The following is a 16,391-nucleotide window of genomic DNA, read 5'->3' on the forward strand; positions in this document are numbered from 1 at the left end:
TAGCTTTGATTCCTGTTTTGCACACTATTGGCATTCTCTTGATGAGCTTCATGAGGTAGTCACCTGAAATGGTCTTCCAACAGTTGTGAAGGAGTTCCCAGAGATGCTTAGCACTTGTTGGACCTTTTGCCTTCACTCTGCGGTCCAGCTCACCCCATCTCAATTGGTTTCAGGTCTGGTGACTGTGGAGGCCAGGTCATCTGGCGTAGCACCCCATCACTCTCCTTCTTGGTCAAATAGCCTTTACACAGCCTGGAGGTGTGTTTTGGGTCATTGTCCTGTTGAAAAATAAATGATGGTCCAACTAAACGCAAACTGGATGGAATAGCATGCCGATGCAAGATGCTGTGGTAGCCATGCTGGTTTAGTATGCCTTCAATTTTAAATAAATCCCCAACAGTGTCACCAGCAAAGCACCCCCACATAATCACTCCTCCCCCTCCATGCTTCACGGTGGCAACCAGGCATGTAGAGTCCATCCGCTCACCTTTTCTGCGTCGCACAAAGACACAGTGGTTGGAACCAAAGATCTCAAATTTGGTCAGACCAAAGAACAGATTTCCAATGGTCTCATGTCCATTCCTTGTGTTCTTTAGCCCAAACAAGTCTCTTGTGCTTGTTGCCTCTCCTTAGCAGTGGTTTCCTAGAAGCTATTTTACCATGAAGGCTGCTACACAAACTATCCTCTTACCAGTTGTTGTAGAGATGTCTCTGCTGCTAGAACTCTGTGTGCCGCCATTGACCTGGTCTCTAATCTGAGCTGCTGGTAACCTGTGATATCTGAGGCTGGTGACTTGGATGAACTTCTCCGCAGCAGAGGTGACTCTTGGTCTTCCTTTCTTGGGGCAGCCCTCATGTCAGCCAGTTTCTTTATAGCGCTTGATGGTTTTTGCAAATGTACTTGGGGACACTTTCAAAGTTTTCCCAATTTTTCGGACTGACTGACCTCCACTTCTTAAAGTAATGCTGGCCACTCGTTTTTCTTTACTAAGCTGCTTTTTTCTTGCCATAATACAAATTAAACCTGACAGGGCACATCTGTGAAGTGAAGACCATTTCCGGTGACTACCTCTTGAAGCTTATCAAGAGAATGCCAAGAGTGTGCAAAGCAGCAATCAAAGCAAAAGGTGGCTACTTTGAAGAACCTAGAATATAAGACATATTTTCAGTTGTTTCACACTTTCTGTTAAGTATCTAATTCCACATGTGTTAATTCATAGTTTTGATGCCTTCAGTGTGAATCTGCAATTTTTATAGTCATGAAAATACAGAAAACTCTTTGAATGAGAAGGTGTGTGCAAAATTTTGGTCTGTACTGTATATACTCTAGCTCAGGGATGGGGGACCTTCAGCCCTTCAGCTGTTGCAAAACTAAAATTCCTATCATGCCTGGCCAGCCAAATCCTGACCAAAATATTACGTGTAAACCCAACTTCACAGAATTGACAAGAAAAGTTAACACCTACCTTCTTTTCTACAAGGTCCATGGCAAGTCTCTTCAGTGTCACATAATTAGCCTCGCTTGGGTGGAGATGATAGGCCTCCCGGCAGAGGCCGATTTGGAGCCTGACCGTTGTTTTTCCCGAAGAAAATTTATCCAAAGTCATTGTGAAAATCCACCGGCACTAAGTTGTGCCGACTACTACGAGATCTTTTCTTTCCTTTGACGACACAAATGGAAGAAACCGATTTACCGATCAGCCACGTGCACGTCCATGTCTCGTTTCTGGTGGTTAATGATTGTCCAAAAAAGACAAAGATCCTCTATATTTTGTGTGAATATGAGAATTATACTATTTGAAAATCCACTGGTTACAAAAATCAAAGCAGTCCGAAAAATACAAGTATCCCTGGGATGATCTCCGCTGATGTTTAACTTTACTCCTTTCCAGCAAATCCTAAGATATCCAAACATTCATTACTCATTTCTTTAAGGCTTTCAAGAGATTAACACCTCCAGGGTTGATGTGAGCGGAGTCAGATTTCCAGCTTTGGAGAGCGCGGTTAAGTAGTCATCGTTGAACGTTTCTTTCAATCTTCTTTCTGTGCAAGAAGAAAATGAACCGTATATTAATTTTCAGCGGGAGGATGAAAGAAAGGGTCAAGAACTTAGCATCATGTGAGGTGGAGATTGGAACATTTAGTTCTAGTTTACACCCTTTATAGTAATTACTAATTACTTTAACCCTCACAATATAGTCACATGTCTTTTGAAATGTACAAAATGTAGGAATTTATATTAAATAATATAATAAAATACTACAGAATCCTATAGCATTGCTTACCTATCTGTCCTAGTTCTAAAACCAATACATGTGGGTCCTATGTCACGTAATCATTGTGCGCCATGGTTTAGCAGTTGCTTTCTACTACAATTCCCAGAATGCATTGCTTTCTCTCAGCTCTTTGTCACAAATTCCCCACCCAAAGCCACTGCAGAACATTACTCTACATGGCAGACTATCCCTCCACACACCATGGGGGAGATTTATGAAGTCCGGCGTTTTTTACGCCGAGCTTACAAATGTCCCTGCAGCTCTGGAGCTCAGGGGATTTATGTAGATTTTAAAATCTAGATTAGATTTAGATTTTAAATTATGTAGATTTTTTATGTAGATTTTAAAATCTACCCCAGCTCAGAGCTGGCGTAGGTTAAAGTATCATTTTTCCATGGAAAAAATGATAAATGCGGCGCACGCAGAGGCCGAGCCTCCTCTGCGTGCAGCCGCACCCTCCGTAACGCCCCCTCTCCGCCCCACTGGTGAAGGTGGCACAGATGGGGCAGATGCGAAAAAAAATATTCGCAAAAATACCGTTTGCGAATATTTTTACGCCGATTTGCCCCATCTGCACCTAAAAAAATAAGATAAACAGATCACTGATCTCAGGGAGACCAGCTAAACAACAACACTGCCGGCTGCTAGTGAAAGCGCTCAATGCAGTGAAGTCCTAAGTGCATTGCCCCCTTGGAAACATGAATATGCAAAAGAAGAGGCCAGGAAGGACCCAGCCAAGGGGTGGCTCCTGTAAGGAAACCACCAAAACCACCATATTCTGTGGCTCTATAAGTCAATGTAATGACAAGGGAAAAACCAAGGCCAGACATTTACGCCTTTTCATACATGTCCCCCCAAAATCGCCAAAAGCAGCTGTATTCATTGCCTGCTCCTCTGCTTTTGGCATTCTTCAGCACAAGGCAGCAGGTTGTAAACACACCAATAACGTTAAAAAAAACCAATAACGATCAATGTTTATCTTTTCATATGAAAGAGAATGATGATATGGGGTTTGTCAGAGGTAGTGATGTAGTTGGGGGAAGGGATGGAGGTCAGGGGTGATGACAGAATGACTCAGAGAAAATATGCAGCCAATCCTGTTGAGACAGCAGAGGATAATGTGTTGTATTGGGAAAGAGGGACAATACCACGTTGTGTAGTTTACCACATGCATGCTATATAAAAATAGTTCAGACCTATTAAAAAATTCCCGAAATTTAGCACTTTTCACTCTGAAAGATTCACTTTCAGCCTTTAGACCCTATTACACGGAACGATTATGGTTTGAAAAATCATTAGATCGTTCAGATTTGAATAATAACCTTTTTGTGTAATAGCAGACAACGATTAAACGGGCAACGGAAAAAATCGTTGGTCGTTTGATAGAATTTGGACCTATGTTTATCGTTGCAAATCGTTTGCATGTAATAAGACGCCGTTCGGTCGTTCGCAGTATCGACGAACGCAGTAGCTACGTCAGGACGACCGCAAGAGCGATCAACGGAATACCCCTTTGATTACCCTTTAAGGAAATTAAACAATTGCTGCTTTGTTTTCCCAGACAATACAGCTTGATAAATGGGGGTCCTGGTAACAGAACTCTCTGTGATCAATTCATGATTGATGTTTCCTTCTAACAAATAAGGAGTATCAGCCCCATTGAACTTTTTTTACCCTATGTCTTCACTGGTAAAACATCAGCTGTAGCAAGTCATACAGCTAGAATGCGATGATGCAATTTTCATGTAATGTAAGGCATGCACATTTTTCCCGCTCTCGTAGAAGTAACTAAAAGTAAGTAAAAAGTTGTGCAATGTTTTTTTTTTTTTTTAACATTTCCTCTTTTAACTATATCATTTACGCAACTGTTACAGGCTGTAGTGTGGCAACAGAGCGAAGTGATATACTGTGATTTATAGATAATTGTGCCCTATAGGAGAACCATAAGGATACGTGATTTTACTGCTACCAAATGTCATAATTGAGCCTTAGTCCTATGCTGCGTTTACACGTAACGATTATCGTGCGAATTTGCGCGATAACAATCGAATTCGAATGATAATCGTACGTGTAAACGCAGCGAACGATCAAACGACGAGCGAGAAATCATTCATTTTGATCTTTAAACATGTTCTCAAATCGTTGTTGATCGTTCGCAAAAAATTCGCAGATCGTTCCGTGTGAACAGTCGTTCGCCGATTTAACCAAATGTGTGAGATAGGCTTAAGCGATCGCAAAACAAATTTTCCGTACGATATATCGTACCGTCTAAACGCTGATTGTTATGAAAAAAAAAAATGTTAGTCCGACATTGTTAATCATACGATTGGGCCAATTATCGTTTCGTGTGCAGCATTATACTCCAAACTTAATTTTGGTTTGTTAAAGGGGTTGTCCAGCAAAAATCTTTTTCTTTCAAATCAACTGGTTTCAGAAAATTATACAGATTTGTAATTTACTTCTATTTAAAAATCACAAGTCGTCCCACACTTACCAGCTGCTGTATGTCCCGCAGGAAATGTATTCTTTCTAGTCTGACACAGTGCTCTCTGCTGCCACCTCTGTCCTTGACAGGAACTGTCCAACGACAGATTGGTGGAGACAAGTGTTGGCCGTGATGGATGATCACTGCTTTATTCTCTGAGGGATAAGCCGGTGCCAGAGCAGTTTAACGGCGGCTTAGCACTGCCCATGGGGAATACATGGACATTCGTTATGCTTGTAGGGAGGATGGGACAGATAACTGGTGGCCAAATGATTATTATTAGAGATGAGCGAACCTGGAGCATGCTCGAGTCGATCCGAACCCGAACTTTCGGCATTTGATTAGCGGTGGCTGCTGAACTTGGATAAAGCCCTAAGGCTATGTGGAAAACATGGATATAGTCATTGGCTGTATCCATGTTTTCCAGACAACCTTAGAGCTTTATCCAAGTTCAGCAGCCCCAGCTAATCAAATGCCGAACGTTCGGGTTCGGATCGACTTGAACCCGAACCTGGTTCGCTCATCTCTAATTATCATTGAAGGTGAATGGGTACCTTTATACTGGAGGGTATCTTGTGCATCAGGATAGAGATCACATTGAGCTGGCGAGTGAAGTGCATCGGCGTATGCTTCTCCTGGCTCATTTTAATGAGGATTGAAGATCGAGAACCCGACCGATCAAATTTTTGTCCCAAATGTCCCAAGTGTTTTTCCCAGGGACTCTTTTAAAGATAACTAGTGCTAACAATGTGTTACAAATTCTAAGAATAAATTAAACATTGGATAGAATGTACAATATGTCTATGGCGGTGTAATTTATGGAGGATGCTTGGCAGCATTTCTTTTTGAGAAAGAAATATGTTCATTTTAGTTCTTCTTGCAAGCTGACCTTTAACTTCCACTGACATGATGTCTCGAACTCCACAGACGCAGAGAAAGGCCTGTCTTACAATAAACTCAGTATGGTGTCTCTGAGAAACAGGAACCATACACTGTATAGAGGGAGACTGATGGCTCTTTGGTGTTTTGTGGTGTGTGCGCTGCTAGTCATAACAGTCAGTGACAACCACATACATGCTAAGCAAAGAATGGATGCAACATTCCAACTACATCTACTGTATGCACATTATTTTTGCCATTCTTCTATTTAACACTTTTCCATAAGTCCTCCAGGAACTTAAAGGGCTGCTCCAACATCAGGTAAAAAAATGAAATAAAAAAACACAAAAGAAGCATATAGCATTGCCTACCTGTCTGCCCCCGTAAGATCACCAAAAACCTATTTGTTTTGTGGGTATGTAATTCTTTTCCTTACCATGTCTTCTGACTATTGACTGCTTGCCCAGTACTACAGTCCCAGAATGCATTGCTTTCTCTTGTACTTTCCATCACAGCCCTCCCACCCTGTCTGTTCCCCTCCCACAGCACTCCTGCTAATTCCCGCCCAAAGAGCAGACTGTTGCTCTGCAGTCAGATCTGGCAGCAAATCTATCTGAGGCATCATTCATTACAATTAGAGATAAGCGAACCTCAAGCTAGTTCGGCTTTGTTTGAACCAAAGTGTGCAACATTTGGTGGCTGAAGTTGGATGAAGCCCTGAGGCTCCCTAGAAAACATGAATAAAGCCATAGGCCATAGGCTGTATCCATGTTTTCCAGGGCTTCTTAGGGCTGCATTCAACTTTTTTATTCCCCGGCAATCCAATGTTGATCGTCTTTGAGGGTTCAACTTTAACGTGATGAAAAATATACCTTATTATTCCTAAAATGTGTCAATAATATATTTGTGTATATAAGGGACAGTAAACTAGGCTGTAGGGGCTGTGATGACATCACTCAGCAGATGAGGCTTTATTTCAGTGACATCATCTAGCCAAGCCTCCTGAGACAGCAGAAGATGATTTGTTGTCTCGGAAGAAAGGAAAAGAGCCAGGAAGCTGCTAAGACAACACCATACTGAAGATGAAAGGACTTAACCATTTTCTGGCATGGGTATTTGGTTCTGGGAAGCTGTGAGAGACCAGCGTGGTGGTGCGAGCTAGTCTGAAGAGCTGCCCCACCTTGGGGGGGGGGGGGTTCGCTGTACTATGAAGACAGCCCAGACTTTCCTGCCACATGGGCCCCATAGCAGCTGTACGGCCTGCCTCCATGTAAGCTACAGCACTGCCAATGGAGAAAAGGCCAAAAGAAGAAGCCATACCCACAACATGTCTGTGTTAAACATAAAACACTTGTCAGGAACCGAGCCGCACAATCAGCCTCTGGCGATGGCGTCCCTGGTTACGGGCAGGGCCGGTTGCTGAGGGCGCGCCGACGGCGTCCTTAGCAGCCGGCCTGCTGTTTGTGCGCTGCAACGTTTTTTTTACCTTAGTCCGTTCCTGGTCTTGTTGCGTTCTTTGTTTGTGTCTTCTGTTATCCGGTCCATGTTTTTCGGTTTCCCTGCACCTTCCTTGCTGTGGCTAACTCACTGATTGTTTCTGTCTGTGTTCTGATTGACAGCTGACCTGGCCAGTTAGCTGTCAGCACCTAGGTTCCTATCCACTATATAATCCAGCCCTAGGCCTCAGTCCACTGCCTGTGAAAGAGCCTAGTAACCCTAGTGTATCTTGAGCTAGCATTCCTCTGTCCTGTTTATCCTGTTTTCCTGACCTCCGGCTTTTGGACTTCGACTATTCTTTTTGGACTCTGATTTTGTACTGTGGTTGCCCGTTTGTTGCCGACTTAGCTTTCCTGACTATTCTCCTTTGTGTTGTTTGTCTTGTCTCGTCCTGTGTCTCACTTGCGTCAGTGTAAGGAACGTCGACAAGTTGTCCGCAGTGTCCCTAGTAACTGTCTGAGGCAAGCAGGTAGGGGTAGCTGGGGTGGGTGCGAGTTGCAGGATTGCACTTGTCTTTTGTTTCCCAGTACCCTACCTGACAACACTAGGCACTAAGTTTACAGTCTAAACATCCAAAACTCTCCATATAATGGGCCGTAGTTTCATCATACTCAGATCATGTTCTCCTGATTTCCTTGGGCACAGTAGGGTTCATCAACCTGTAACCTGCGGCTCTCCAGGTGTTTCGAGCAGGCCCCTTACCCCTATTACAGCACAATTGGTATACTTTAAAATCAACAAGGAAAATACAACAGGAGTCATGAAGAGAGTTCTCAGGGATTGCAATTGACGGGAAATTTATAATAAAGAGCAGTGTATAGTAGTATAGAGGTGTCAGTGATTAAAGGGAACCTGTCATCACTTTCATGCCATCTGGACCGGGAGTCATTGGGTGGTCAGGTAGCTTCTGCCTGTTCCACTGCCTTAGTAGACATATCTCTCTCTATACCCAAACAAGTAGACACCTATAAATGAAGACTGTCTTAAAACATGCTTTGAGATTATCCACAACCAGAATCTCCTCCAAAAGGAAGAGGACCTATTTGTTGACAGTTGCTTCAAAGAAAGGTGCTAAGATATGGGACTGCAAAAGTGTGGATAGTAGATACGTTACCATTGGGACAATCTCTTTAAGGAGCCTTAAAACATGACCAGGGATTGTCAAACTAGAATGTCCAGCCATTCAGCAACATGTTTTGGACAAGAACCTCAAACAGCTTCCTCAAAAGTCTTCCTTATGGAGGAGATTCTAGTTTGGTTGATAATCCTTGGTCATGGTATAAAGGTTCTTCAGTGCATGGTTATTTTTTGATAGACTACATAGGCATAGGCATACATTCTATCATCCTATTAGAGTTGAGGTACCTAGCATTAAAAAAAATCAGGAATATGGAGCAGCACACAGTAAAAGGCTTTACCTCCCTGCTGTCAATCATCTCCATCTTTGCTGCAACATATAAGAATATCTGTATACCTCAATACGAAGTCGGTGGCATGCAGAAGAACAGGAGCCCCAATATATAATGAAAACTAGAGCACATTTGTAGCTTTACCTATATAAAATATAACAACTCTTTTAAAGGGGTTATCCAGCGCTACAAAAACATGGCCACTTTCCCCCTACTGTTGTCTCCAGTTTGGGTGGGGTTTTGAAACTCAGTTACATTGAAGTAAATGGAGCTTAATTGCAAACCGCACCTGAACTGGAGACACCAGTAGGGGGAAAAGTGGCCATGTTTTTGTAGCGCTGGATAACCCCTTTAATTCCTTTCTGAAGCTGCTATAGTAGACTATATGTCTCTGAATATATCTTTGTCATAGAGAATAGTGTCACGCTGTGCTCCCTGCGGCACATACTAAATCAGCAATTTGACTGGTCAGCCTGCAGAGAAACGTTCTAGGTCACATATACTGATCGCCCATGACATTAAAGGGGTATACCCATCTAAATGAATACATCTACACTATGCATATTATATCAGTCCGACCACTGCCTTTTGAGCAGAGCGGTGGTCTGTAACACAACGAGCTGTCAATAATAGAAGGAAAAGGTCGACATATCAGGAGAAAGTGCCAAGTTTGCTAAATGGATGTATTCGCAAAAATCGGGGTCTCCCTGAGGTCAGTGGTACATTGTGGGTCAGGCAGTTCAACATGGAGGTTCCTTGGGGCACATCTAGGAATCTCCATGTGTCCCAAGCATACAAAGTTATCTATATTATAAAGTATACATACACTCTACCCTATCCATATACACTATATCTAAGTCCCACCACTGCTTTTAGAGCAGAGCGGCGGTTGGTAACTTAGACAATGACAACAAGGGGAGGGAAAGAACATATCAGGAGACGGAGACAAATTTGCTCAATGAATGTATTTGCAAAAATATTTAACTTGACAAGTATAACAAGATGGGTATACCCCTTAAGTTAAGAAGACACTTAGGCTGTGACTTCACCACACTTTAGGGAGTTAATACAGAGAAATATCTTCGGTTGGGGGGGGGGGGGGGGGGGAATACAAACCTACACGGTGACATATTTAAGTTTCTATGTCCATATTTGCGAAATAGCCCTTCTGGAATAAGTTTCATAGGTTAACATCTGGGTAATGTCGACTGTAATAAGACGTAAAATCTACAATGCTAACTGCACAATATGTGTGACCCCAGTCCCGTAAGAACTTTATCGTGGAACAAACATAGAGATATAGTTTATAAATATTTTGTAACTTTAAGTGCAGTAATAGTATAGAGGCTGAGTTATATGTAAAACACACACAAAAAAAAAAAAGTTCATATAAAAAAAAAAAAAAAACACTAAACTGATTAGGATCCAAAACATTCCAGACATAAAGGGGTTTAACACAGCAAAGTTTTCACTAGAAAAACTTTATCCATACTTCTACTGTAAAGGCAGCGACTGTGACAACAGCCGTGCAAAATGGAGGAGTAAAAAAAAATATCAAAGCAGGGATAAATGTGGGGATATATAAAAGAAAGCGAAAGGCACATGACTAGTAATTGTGGGCAAGCAAAGCGATAATCAGCCAGCGAGGATGACAGCATTAACCACAACATGAAAGGGACAAGAAGAGCAGGAGGCAAAGGTGAAAAGTCTCAATGATTGCGAAAAAGCCAAAGACACAAATACAAGAGTATAATAATAAAAAAAAAATCTCACCACAGCTAAGAACTGCCTGTGCTGCCAGTGACAACTCTCCGCGCTCCCTTCACTTCTTGCAGCTTCCTCCCAGAACATCTCAAGTGTTCTTATTTTCTGTGTACAACTTCAGAGACAGGAAATTCAAGAGCTGCTCTGTCCTGTTCGCCCCTCCCCTCCCTGCTTGGAAATTACTTAACTTCACACAGGAGACGGCTCTGACATGAAGGATGAGGCATATTCCTGCCTGGTTCGCTGCCGAACACCAATAGAAGGTGTCGTTTCAATGGCCCATTCGGAAAAGAATTTCTCCCATCAATGAAATTCTTGCTCGAAAAATGTCTCAGGGGGATTAGATCACGCAGCAGACCAAACAAGGAATTTTTTTCCAACCTACAAGTTTGTTGCGAATTTTTTACTATATGTTTTTCCTTGTTGGCGTATGGTTTAGATTTGTATAGATGACCCCCCTCCCCAATTTTTTGTATCTTTTTTAGACTCTAAGTTCTCTTCTATTATCTCATTGTTACTTGATGTCTTTTTGTTTTAAGTTTTTGACTTTTTTATGTTTTATTTCTCCACGGTTATTGTTTCCTACAATTTTTTAATGACTAGATTTGTTATATACAATTGTTCCCCAACATAGTGTTAAGATCTAATATAAAGGAGTGTGAATACTTACACAGACTACGACATGGTTCTGCAGGCAGCTGTCCCGTTCCCACTGAACAAAGTGAACTGTGAAACCCGTATGTAAATATTTGAGGTCACAGCTTTCTGTAAGGGACGGTTCAAGGGAGGAAACTTTCTCCGTAGGAAAATAAATTGCTATCGTGTGCAGTTTTTACATTGTAAAACCTGCATTATGATACAACCAAGGAATAACCATCAAAGGTACATGGTCGGCAGCATACGGGGGCCAGGCTGGTATCTAACCTCTTTTCTACCAACATATTCCAGATGCACAAAAGATAAGTTGGTAGAACCCTTACATTTCACTTTTTGAATTAGCTGTGCTGTTATTGGCAGTTTCGGGTAAAGCCCTTCTTCCGGTAGTGCTGTAAATATAATTCAATTAAAAAAGGGGCTCCTGAGCAATCTGACCAGAAGTAGCGTCTCACTGAAGGTCAGAATGGCAAGATCAATCTATTCAGACTGGGCACGGCTGATGAAGGGGTTTGCCTGAAACGTTGCAAATAATTTATGAAATAGCTGTATGAAACAGATGGGTTCCAGGCTTGGGTTCATAGGTTGTCATAAACTGCTAAGATTTTACTTTTCCATGTCAAATTAAGGCTATTCTCCCACTACAGATATTTAGCCCAAAATGACGGATGTCTATTTATACAGTTCATGATTATTGTTTAAGGACAACTGTCATCTCTCTCTAAAATCCCATCATGGGACTGTAGCCTTAATTAGCTGTGATAGCTTATAAGCGAAACAAACCGCTGATCTCAGGGAGACCAGCCAAAATGATAACACTGCCGGCTGCTAGTGAAAGCGCTCAATGCAGTGAAATTCTAGGTGCATTGCTCCCTGGGAAACATGAATATGCAAAAGAAGAGCCCGTGGAGCCTCATAGAAACACAGGACTAGCCAGATATCCCTCCGGGAAGGACCCAGCCAGGGGGTGGCTCCTGTAAGGAAACCACCAAAACCACCATATTAGGTGGCCCTATAAGTCAATGTAATGACAAGGGAAAAACTGGCTAGTCCTGTGTTTCGAGACTCTTCTATGAGGCTCCACGGGCTCTTCTTTTGCATATTACAGCTTGTAAGCAACATTTCGGGTAAAGCCCATCTTCATGTAGCGCTGTAAACAGAATTCACTGAAGAAAAGGGGCTTCCGAGCTATCTGGACATGTGTAGCACTTTACTGAAAATCTTAATGGCTAAACCAATCTATTCAGGCAGGACATGGCTGATGAAGGGGTTTAGCTGTGCTGTTATTCTACAAATTATTTCTGATTTTGTGCATTGCCCTTCTTCAGGCTCTTTGTGGTGGTGCTATAAACAGAATTCACTTAAACAATGGTCTCCCACGCAATCTGACCACATGTAGTACCTCACTGAACGGAATCTCTGGATCTTATTTGTGTCCATTTCAATTTCAGAATTTTCGGCTGCACATCACCTGTTTACACAAAGTGGATTGAGCTGATCAGCTGATCGCTGGCCCTTTTATACAGCACGATTATTGGGATCACGGGTTTACATTCAAGCACATTATGCAATTAACTATTAGACTGGTATCAAAGATTCTGCAGCATCTAAAAAATCTGGTAAGCGCAAGGTGCCAGCTTTTCAGCCAGTTCATTAACTGGTATATGGAAAGGTATTAAGGTCATGGGATATTTCTTCTCTCTATGCCATATAAAATATTTCTCTGCCTTTCATTCTTGCCCCTGCTTCTCTCGCTGGTTTGCTGACTGCAGGAAGGAGCCGGGCCAACAGCATCATCCTGTACTCTGTCCTGTAATTACTTTCTGCTCAATGACCACTGACTGATGAGGTGGAGGGTAAGGAACCATGGAAAATAAGGGTATATTCACCTAAGGCAAATTTGTTGCAGACTTTTTTTTTCTGTGACTGCCTCATTCATCTGACTTAAAGGAGTTGGCCACTTTACAGTAAAATAGGTCAGTGTACAGTATTAGTAACTGTACTCACAGTACTTACTGACAGCAGCTTCCTGTGTACCTCATAGAGCTAATATCAGACTCCCCTCCTCCAGGCTGGGCTGTCCTTCTCTGGGGTGAGTTTGTCCATAAGATGGCTGACAAGAAGTAGCATTTGACCATTCTCCGCCCCCAGTGTCCACCATTGGGCCTGTATATGCCTATGGTGGACACTGGGAGCGGGCCATGGTCACATGCTTCTCCATGTCGGCCATCTTATGGACAGAATCACCAGAAAGCGGGGCAGCAAAGCCTGGAGGAGGGGTGTCTGATTTTTGCTCTATAAGGTACCCAGGGAGTTGCTGTCAGTATATACAGTGAGTAAACTTACTAATACTGTACACTGAGCATTTTTACTATAAAGTGGCCAACCCTTCTAAAGAGGAGAAAAAAAAATAAGCTTGTGAAATCCGCACCAAAACTGAGTCTTCATGAATAGAAATGAGCGAATCGACAGTAAGTTCGAATTCATTCAAAGTTTACTGAGCTGAAGTCAGGTTATTTTCACTAGTAGAGGCACATTCGAAGTGTTGGGACCAAAGGGATAATGTTTCCCCTAAAGGGGAACATCATAAAGACGTATGAAGACTTATAGGCCATTTACTTTTTGCTGGTAATTCTGGGTAGAAGAATATGCAAAGCAGACATCTTTTAGAGGTAGCTTTCCTTTCAAGTTAGTGTTTCACCCCAACTAGGAGCCTTAGAAAATGACTGGGCATAATAGCCCATAAGTCTTCATTCCTTTGGAGAAATTTTACTGCTCTGTACTGATGAGGGACTGTAACCTTGAAACAGCTGTCTACAGAGGCGTATTCTTTCTTTCTGAAGAGATTTCTGGCTTGGCCTATATCTCCAGTCATGTTTCATCTCTCTGTACATCTTTATGATGTTCTCCCCAAGGAGAAATATTTCCCCTTTGGTCCCATGATGAAAGGCCTCTCTGCAGCCAGCCAACACCTCTGTACTGACCTGCTTTGTACTGAGGAGGGACAGTAACCTTGAAACAGCTGTCTACAGATTGGTATTGTCTCCTTCTGAAAAGATTTCTGGCTTAGTGTATATCCCCAGTCATGTTCTATCTCTATATATATCTTTTTGATGCTCTTGTCAACGAAAAATATTACTCCTTTGGTTCTATGACAATAGACTGCTCTACAGCCAGTTAGCACCCTGTGGGCAACCCTGAAACAGCTGTCTGAAGATAGGTATTGTTTGCTTCTGGAGAGGTTTCTGGCTTGGCTTACATTCCCAGTCATGTTATTACTGTTCAAATTCTTTATGATGCTCTCTTCAAGGGAGAACCCTTAGGTTCCATGAGGAATGGCCTCTCTCGCCAGCCAGCTCCCTGCTCTCTACTGATGAGGTAACATAGCCCCAAAAAACTGTTGCCTGCAGTTGGTAGTTTTTCCTCCTGGAGAGAATCCAAAAATAGGCTTCTCTGCAGACAGCCAGTTCTCTGCACTGTACTGACGAGGGGCAATGACACCAAAACAGCTGTCTACAGATGGTTATCCATTGCTTCTGGAAAGATTTCTGGCTTGGCATTGTTGTTATTGCACAGAATGGTCTGGTATGATACTGTAAGACCTCAGTGTGTTCCATACATTCACGCTACTTTCAATGCAGACTCTTTTTCAGATGAATCAATTGCAGCTCAGTAAAGTTCAGACAGGTCCGTGCTCGCTGAAAATCTTATCTCATGAGCTGTGCTACATTTTAGCTATATCCTAGCAATATATAAGAGAATATTGCTAGGATACGCCATGACTTCAGATCAGCACTGCCGCTCCTCCAGTTATTCTCTATATAACAGGCCTCCTGTCCACCTGCTAAATAGGAAACTGCAACACAGCCTCATCCACTGATCATACTGCCATCCGCCATAACACCACACGATGGGAATAACCCTTTAATGGTAGATGCACTATAATATGTCGCAATGATGGTAACCACATCAAAAAATAAATAGAAAAACACAAGTTGCTTTAAATGTGCTCGTAAAAAATAATGCCCACAAATGGTACCATTATATAAAACATCACTTAACTCATTTCACATGAGAGGACATTTAGCTTTCTCACACTTACCCACTAGGAATGGCGAGGAAACCATTTCTCTCTGTCTTTATCAAATTATATAGACATATTAGTGAAATAAAAATGTAAAGGGGCAGTGGCTTAGCTACCACGAAGGCAGACCACACCACTGCAATGGGGCCTGTGTATTAAGGGGGCCCAGAGGCCCAGACTGGCATCCGACCCTTTAACTACGACCACTCGTGATGAACGCTCACAGTTATGAGCGGCGCTCTGAATGACAGGGCAAGGAGCCATTGACTTCCTTCCCTGTCAGTCTCTCTTGGGGCCGGAGGCAGCATTGCACCTCTAGCCACAAGAGGCTGCTCTCTGTCCCAGCTACCTGATGCACAAGTGACGTAATTTTAGCGCTTCATAGCTCGTAGAAAAGAGGAGCGCTGGGGACTACACCGGGCCAGGTGAGTATGTGTATGGGAGGAGAGAAGAATTCATAGGGCCCACATAGCAAAAAACTGTATGGGGGGAGGGGTGTACAGTTTTTTTTTGTTATGGGGCCCCATGATTCCTAGCTACACCCCTGTAAAGGGAGCAATAAATAGCTAAAAAAAAGCACTTAAGCTAATAAAGCAGGAACATACGCAGGAAATACAATACAGATAAAAGCAGCAACGCTAGAGATAAAGACACTCATTGTCAAGGAGGGTATAATAAACCCTAAATTAGAATAGGGCGGCCCTTTAAGAATGATGAGTGAGGAGTTATAGAGGGAGATACTATACTAAATAGATTTCTCTCCAGAGTATGAACAGAGCCAGATGACATACAGAGATATAAGGTAAACTCTCCACTACATATCACCTGTCTAACCCAAGATGAAGTGCAGAGATACTTAAAAAAAATTAGTATAGACAAATCACCAGGTCCAGATGACATTCACCCCTGTGTACTAATGCTGCGTTTACACGTAACGATTATCGTGCGAATTTGCGCGATAACGATAGAATTCGAACGATAATCGTATGTGTAAACGCAGCAAACGACAAACGAGAAATCGTTCGTTTTGATCTTTCAACATGTCATCAAATCGTCGTTCGTCGTTCGCAAAAAATTCGCCGACCGTTTTGTGTAAACAGTCGTCGCGCGATAGTCCGGCCGGCCGCAGCCCCGCCCGGCCCCCTGCTCACAGCCCTGTCCCCCGCTCATCCGCAGCCCCCTGCGCCGGCTCGATTGCCGCTCTGATCGCCACCACTGCCGCTTCGGCCGCCCGCCGCCGCTCCGGTCGCCCCGCCGCCGCTCCGATCGTCATACGCCACCCCCCGCCGCGGCTCCGATCGCCACACCCCCGCCGCCGCTCCGATCGCCCCCACCGGCCCGCA

The 16,391-nt window shown here is 43.0% G+C and overlaps 1 protein-coding gene across 2 annotated transcripts in view; it reads right to left on the reverse strand.

The window, feature by feature from the left end:
- The window catches only part of LOC138787916 (serine/threonine-protein kinase D3-like), a 52,515-nt gene extending 41,483 nt beyond the window's left edge, over positions 1-11,032 (reverse strand). Inside the window, exons 1-2 of one of the 2 annotated variants that reach the window (XM_069965230.1) lie at positions 10,981-11,032; positions 1,467-2,043 (exon numbers count right to left, since the gene is read on the reverse strand). In XM_069965230.1, coding sequence (XP_069821331.1) covers positions 1,467-1,607 — 141 coding nt within the window. In that variant the 5' untranslated portion in view covers positions 1,608-2,043; positions 10,981-11,032. Of the gene's footprint in view, positions 1-1,466; positions 2,044-10,319; positions 10,479-10,980 lie in introns of those variants that run through there. The other variant, XM_069965229.1, reaches the window with a different exon arrangement.
- Positions 11,033-16,391: the final 5,359 nt, after the last annotated feature.

Source organism: Dendropsophus ebraccatus, chromosome 4 (assembly GCF_027789765.1).
Source record: "Dendropsophus ebraccatus isolate aDenEbr1 chromosome 4, aDenEbr1.pat, whole genome shotgun sequence".
Classification (NCBI taxonomy): domain Eukaryota; kingdom Metazoa; phylum Chordata; class Amphibia; order Anura; family Hylidae; genus Dendropsophus; species Dendropsophus ebraccatus.